The sequence below is a fragment of the Triticum dicoccoides genome, chromosome 5A, assembly GCF_002162155.2.
Source record: "Triticum dicoccoides isolate Atlit2015 ecotype Zavitan chromosome 5A, WEW_v2.0, whole genome shotgun sequence".
Classification (NCBI taxonomy): Eukaryota; Viridiplantae; Streptophyta; class Magnoliopsida; order Poales; family Poaceae; genus Triticum; species Triticum dicoccoides.
The window spans coordinates 328,538,158-328,545,278 of record NC_041388.1 but is presented as its reverse complement, the minus strand read 5'-3'; the positions used below and the strand labels follow the sequence as shown (position 1 = coordinate 328,545,278).

The 7,121-nt window shown below is 51.3% G+C and overlaps 1 protein-coding gene across 1 annotated transcript; it reads right to left on the bottom strand.

Annotated features, from left to right (window-relative positions):
* Window positions 1-1,978: 1,978 nt before the first annotated feature.
* Window positions 1,979-3,335, bottom strand: LOC119297280. The gene is made up of 2 exons (XM_037575133.1): window positions 3,144-3,335; window positions 1,979-3,059 (listed from the first exon to the last, which is right to left on the bottom strand). Exons 1-2 carry the CDS (start codon window positions 3,307-3,309, stop codon window positions 2,239-2,241), a joined length of 987 nt encoding a protein of 328 aa, XP_037431030.1. The 5' UTR covers window positions 3,310-3,335; the 3' UTR covers window positions 1,979-2,238.
* Window positions 3,336-7,121: the final 3,786 nt, after the last annotated feature.

Here is a 7,121-nt window from a genome sequence, read left to right as displayed (position 1 = left end):
GAGCGTCGGCGGGGGACGGCAGGCGCGCGGGAGCAGCGCGGCGAGCGGTGGTGGGCGCGCGAGAGCAGCGGGGCGGCGGGGCCGCGCGCCACGTCGAGCCCGCGCCCCAGCGGCCGTGGATCCCGTCCAGCCTCTCGGTCTCACTGATTTGTGGGCCAGAGGAAAGGCACGGACGGACAGGAGCGGACGAGAGGTGCCAGGAGAGTGTCCGTTTTCTGTCTGTTCGGGAGCATTTTTGGACCAAATTTGCTTCAGGTTTGAGGTTGGGCTGAACAAAAAAAGCGTTCAACAGACAACTTTATCTGTTTAGGCATTACCGCTGGATTGTATTTTATCCCAAACGGAGAAAAGCGGACCGGATGGGTCACACGGTGGAGTTGGCCTTATCTCCGAGGTCCAACGCGAGCCACTCGTTTTCCCTTTCCCTGCCGAGATCCCATTTTTCAGTTCATCTCCGACCTCCATATCTGCTAAGCACCGCCCATCTCCTTCAACATTGGCCTCGTCTGCTAGCGGTCACCTACTACACTCCAGCCGCTGCAATTGCTCTTTTTTTTTTGCAGTATCCGTCGTGCTACAAGGTCGCCGTCGTCGGCGTTGCATCGGTAGCGGCGAAGCTGCAGTGCAACACGCGCTGTGCTTCGACCCGGATCTCGCCGTCGGCGAAGCTGCAGTGCAACGCGTGCTGGCGAAGCTACAGTGCCACGCGAGTTGTGCTTCGACTCCTATCTCGCAGCCGGAGAAGCTGCAGTGGAACTTGTGCTGTGCTTTGACTCGGATCTCGCCGGCCGCGAAGCTGCAGTGCAACGCGAGTTGTGCTTCGACTCCTATCTCGTCGTTGGCAAAGCTGTAGTGCAACTCGCGTGCTGCTTCGACCTGAATCTCGCCACTGGCAGGGAGCTGCAATGGAACGAACCGCCGTGACCACGCCGCACTGTGTTGCAACATCCGTTGTCGCCGCCGTCGTCACGCGCTGCGATGCAGCACATGTCGCAGTCGCCTAGTCGCCTGCGCTACGATGCAGCTCTCACCGGCGTTGCTACCGTCAGTGACGTGGCTGCTGCTACTAATCTGAGGCACGGTGGACAGCTGCGACGGCGCGACCGAGCCGCCAATTCGTTTGCTCGGGGTGAGAAGAAAACGATGGAGCGTTGATCCATCCAACGGCCGAAGAGGATGGATCGGACGGCTACAGACCCGACTGATTTTCCTTGTTTCATAGGAGTTGTATCTAAATAATGATTTGAGCCACATGCATGCATGTGATTGGTCCAGCAGCAGTTTTTGCCTATGGCCATGTGCAAGTGTTGGACGTTACTTCCTCCTTTTCGATTTATAGGGCTTATCTTAAAATTTTAGTTTTTTTATTTTATAAGGCTTAATTTGGTTGTTTCCCATCACATGTTCAGATTTTAAGATGCATTAAATAATTGCATGTAAATATTAAAGGAAAAATTGACCAATGCATGTATTTTATGTATGCATGCATTTGCAATTAATGCATTGATAAACATAATTTTTTTTAAGGAAAACAAAAGCATTAATTAGGTACTTTTGCAAACTACAAAAAGTATTTCAGCACTCACATCTATCTTGGTTGGTAAGATTTTTGAATTGAGCCTTATAAACGGAAAAGGAGGAAGTAGCTAAGATACAACATCCATCTCTCTTCATTAACTACTATGCCACATCAGCAAAATACCTACGAAATCGTGTTAAGAGATTTGCATTGGGAGGGCCCATAGCAACCGTCGCGTCAAGCACCAATTAGGAGCTCTCATTTGGGCCAACTCTATCGGTTTGCTGCCAAAACCGCTAAAGGTGGACTGTGACCGATCTTTATACCCAACGCTTAAGTTTAGTTTTTTCCCAACTCAGAAAAGAAGGTGATGTTCTTTCCAAAACAAGTGGTCACACATATGCATGTGTCAATATTTTGGGATGCTATTGCAAATTTATACAGCCAAGCAAATGTAGTAAGAAATCTCTCAACATATACAAATATCAGAACATCGGCCACGCCCGCTTCTTGAACAACGCACAATACAAGCACGAAGGGCAGGTAGCCATGGAAGCTCACATGGATAAGCCACACATGCAGAAGAATGGGCCTTGCATTTGCATTTCGCCACCTCCATGGTCTCAAAGTCAATGGAGAATAGCCATGTCCCCTTTGCCGGAGAAAACACAATAGAGCTCATGCTGGTTGAGATGATCTTGGTAGACCCGCGGAAGTAGTCATCCTTGTGTCCTGCCAGTCCACGAGTAGCCTCCATTAATTGGAGGCTCTTCTGAAGCACTATCGTATGTCCTTGTCGCAAAGATGCGAAGGTTGTCGCCTTGCAAGCAAACAACATGCACCAAGTTGTTGTTGCTGATATCAATGACCCGCCAAGCCGATCCTCGGATATGGTCCGGAAGTGGGACGATCTCAAACTCTTTTGACCACCTAAAATTATAAGCGAGCAAAGAGGAATAGTCGTCTTCCATGGCCCAGAAAAGGGAAAATGTTGCACGACCAATGAAATGCAGAGATTCAATGCCATGGAGGTGGATCTGAGGTTTGTGCGTCACTTGCTGCTGCTTGACGGACCAGCCACGCTTCCTCCTCCAGTCCTCTTCGAACACGAAGGCCTTGGCTGTCCCAATGTTACCAGATACCCCTTTGAATTCATGGTAGAGCACGCAAATCACTCTGAAACGTGACATTGTATCGGTGGCGTGTCCATTCCACGTGATAGCTCCTCTGCGACCATGCATATCAAGGAATACACCAATACATGGGTGGTATTTCATTTTCTCCACGCGTGGGATTAGTTGGCAACGCCGTGTGATCGGCTCGCAGACTAGGAGGTCAGGGAAGCAGCGTCTCCACCCAGTCTTCTTCTTGACAAGGAGGAGGAGGGTGTGGTGGCTATCTACGATCTTCCATGACCCGCTGTCACCTCCAGGGAGGAAGTCCAGGGAGAAGTGGCGGCTATTGACAGCAAGCGCTGACGAGGAAGGAACGAAGATGAGGCGGCGGCCATTGACAGGGGATGTGTGGTTATGGTAATGGCCTGCAACAAGAGATGAGGGATTGGTGGCGGGAATGTCACACATGAAGAAGTGTCTTTCAACGACGATGCGGCGCCATCGCTTACAGGTGGCCGCCGCGCGAACAAGCCAGTGGGGCGAGGCGAGGAGGTACAGGAGGATGATCTTGAGGAGCTTGTCGGGGATGTCGTGCAGCGTCGTCGGCCGGGCCGGTGACACTTTTCGCACCAGCTCCATGCTGTTTAGGACACCACTATCTTTCTCTTTGGCCATGGGAAGGGAGTTGGTCGATCAAGAGCTTGGCTTCCTCTATATGATCTTGGATGCGAGAGGTGGGAATAGTAAATGGCGTTGTAGATCGAGATGACGGTGTTGTACTTGTATGGTGTGATTCTTGATTATTTAGTAGGAATAATTGTAGCTTCATCACATGCTGGCTTTGCCGTGGTGCGCCCGCCAAGTCGTTGCTGCAGTTGGATTATTTATTAGGAATATAAGTAGTAGTAGCAGCTTCGTCACATGCAGGCTTTGCCGTGGTGCGCCCGCCAAGTTTTGAATCATCTCAGCTGTTGATTAGCTGGGTAATTTTGTCATTTTTGTTCAGCAATTTATAGGTTCCCTTGTTATTGCCATCGACGGCACCCATCTAACGTTCGGTCACGATTCAGAGCTCACGCCATCTTTGGCTCTAATAGCGTTGACGAAGAAGCTGCCTTCGTTCAGGATTATGGGCTCCGTGTCCTTCAAATGGGAGCACCAACTGGGCATCCCGAAGCAACCAAACCACGAAGAAGGCGCTACATCGTTGACGACGCGGCGGCGGCTCCCTCCACGGCTCACACTGCCCACCAGTGCCTTTGCCCCCGCTTTGTCCACCGGCCATGCGCCTGACATCGGTGCTTTCGGCGTGGTGGACCTTCCTGAGCGTGTCTGTGGCGTTGCCGCCGCCATCGCCGTTGAAGGCGACGGCGCTACAGCACCGGCGGTTTACTTCACCGATCTCCAACTGAATACATGCCACTGAGTTGTATTTGCTTTTGGTTGTAAGCCGTGCTTGGCCGGGTGTTGCAATCCGGTTGTATAATATATAAGCTAATCCGGTTTACCGTTTACATCAAACTGAACTTTAACAGCCAAATGAAGCTTGGGTTATTCCCCGATCAAACTGAACTTTGACAGCAGCTAAATGAACATTGACAGCAGATTAAACTGAACTTTAACAGATAGATGAACTTTGGCTTATTTCCCGATCAAACTGAATTTTAACTGACGAAACTAACTGCCCTACGACTGACAAAACCGATTTCTTCTGCAACTTTGACAGCAGTTGTTAACTGACAGGAGGGTTCGGGCTCATCATCACCAAGCAGGACGGCCACGTCGCCAAGGAGGAGCATCACGCCGCCGGCTGACCGGGAAAGGGACGGGTAGGGGGAGCAGAGGAGGAGGGAGGACACCTTGGTGGAGCAGAGGAGGCCGCTTGGAGGAGGAGGAGGGATTCGCCGTCACGGTCAGGTCACGACTGCCGGTCAGCGTCGCCGTCGCGGAGGAGGGATTCGCCTTCGCGGTCAGGTCACGACTGCCGGTCAGCGTCGCCGTCGCGGTCACGACTGCCGGTCAGCGTCGCCGGATGGCTTCGGTCCTGGGTTCTACCGCAAATTCTGGCACACCCTTAAACATAAGATCAAATATTTCTTTCTAGAATTCTATCATCATTCTAGTGACATTTCCTGCCTTAATAGAGCCCTCATCATCCTACTTCCAAAATCGCAAGACGCTCGATCTCCCTCTGATTTTCGCCCCATCTCGCTTCAAAACGGCCCAATCAAAGGAGTAGCCAAACTTCTCACCAACAGACTCAAACCACTCATCCCGCTGCTCGTCCACGCTGATCAAACATGCTTCCTCTCTGGGCGGAACATCTCTGAAAACTTCCTTTATGCAGCAGATATCCTACACTGCTGTGCTAAACGCAAAGCTCCCACCCTAGTTGTTAAGCTCGACTTTCGTAAGGCCTTTGACTCGGTTTGCTGGCCATCCCTCCTCCGCACTCTTCGCGCCCGTGGATTCCCAACTAGATGGTGTGACTGGATAAGCTCGCTGCTCGACACTGGCTCCATGGCAGTTATGCTAAACGGCATCCCGGGCAGATGGATCAAATGTAAAAACGGCCTCCGTCAAGGAGACCCTCTCTCCCCCTGCCTTTTCATTATCATCGCCGACATTCTGCAACAACTGATTATCAAGGCAAACCTGGATGGAATCCTCCTTCACCCACTTAGTCCCACCTTACCTTGTCCCGTCCTCCAATACGCTGACGACACTCTCATCATAGTCAAAGCTACTCCGAACTCCGCCTCTCACCTCAAAAGGATTCTTGACGACTTTGCCAATGCCACTGGTTTACAAATTAATTTCAACAAAACCACCTTCATCCCCCTAAATGTTGACCACGATCAGGCTACTAAGTTCGCCTCTGATCTGGCCACCAACATTTCCTCCTTCCCGCAGACATACCTGGGTCTCCCTCTCTCTCCCCACAAATTACCGCCATCCGCGTTCCAAGCACTTATAGATAGGTGCGACATTTACCTTTCGGGCTGGGCAGCTCTCCTTCTCTCCCGCGGAGGTAAACTAGTTCTTCTGTCAGCCGTCTTAGATAGCCTCCCAACCTACTTCATGCTATGCTTCTTTCTTCCCATCCAAGTTATAGAGGCCATTGATAAACGTAGACGCTCCTTCTTCTGGTCTAACGACGAGGTATGCTCTGGGGCAAAATGCCTGGTAGCTTGGGACAAGGTCTGTACGCCTAAAGATGCAGGTGGTCTAGGTGTCAAAAACTTACGAGCACAAAACTTTTGTCTACTGCTGAAATTTGCCTTCAAATTTTTACACTCTGATAACCTTCCTTGGAAGGACTGGATTCTAAACCACTCCCCTCTACACATTGGACACGGCAAAACTAGTTCTTTCCTGGCAAAAACTATTTTTAAACATTTTCAGAGTCTTAGAGAGATCTCACACTGCACCATTGGTAATGGTATGTCCACTTTCTTCTGGTTAGATCGGTGGCTACTGCTAGAACCGCTGGCAGTAGTCTTCCCTGCTCTCTTCTCTCACCACACAAACCAAAATGCATTGGTAGCCACCATATTACAGGAAGGGATCGAGCTTGCTCTTCGTAATCGACTAACCACTATTGCTGCCACAGAACTTGCTTCTCTTACCTCTTTGTTGCAGGATGTCACAACCTCCCAGGACCCGGACACGAGGAGGCTGCTAAATGGTGACAGCTTCACCACGCGTGGGGCTTATGCGGCCCTAAATGAGCACCTCTCCGACCCATCGCTTGCTCTGACTTGGGACTCAAGGGTGCCAAAGAGGGTCATGATCTTTGGCTGGCTCTTGGTCTTGGACCGACTGAACACCCGCCAAAACCTCCGCAAGAAGCATGTTCTTTCTTACGATACTTGCCCCAGATGCAACAGCTCCGTCGAATACTGGGAGCACCTGTTCTTCACGTGCCCGGCGGCTCGCAGAATCTGGCGCCGCACTGGCATTCGACCTCGCTTCAGTCCGGTCACTGAGATCTTTACCACAAGCTTGCCAGATGCCTTGCCCCCCTCGATCCGCCCCTTTGTAATACTCCTCATTCTCTGGAAAATCTGGGATGCGAGGAACAAAAAGGTTTTTCAGGACGTTGAGATTGATGCGAGAGGTTCTATATTGGCTATCCTAGACGAACTTATTCTGTGGTCTCACCGTCTTAAGACGGAAGCACTTAAGGAACATGCCGGTCTGTGGCGTGGTTTCCTCTCCTCACGTAATACGTGACCCCTGTAAACTTTCACTCTTTTTGAAATATATTCAGGTGGGGAGCCTTTCCCCCCCGGTGACCATTTCAAAAAAAAAAGGAGCGAGTCGCCGCTGACGTCGCGCCTAACCCCCGTCGTGGTCAACGTAGGTGGCGGCTCACGACGCTGCCGTCGCGAACACTGTCGCTCACCCCCTCGGGGACACCGGCGCCGGTGCAGCCTCGATCTAGGTCTCGAGCGAGAGGTGAGGTGGAGGGAAAACGACTAGCG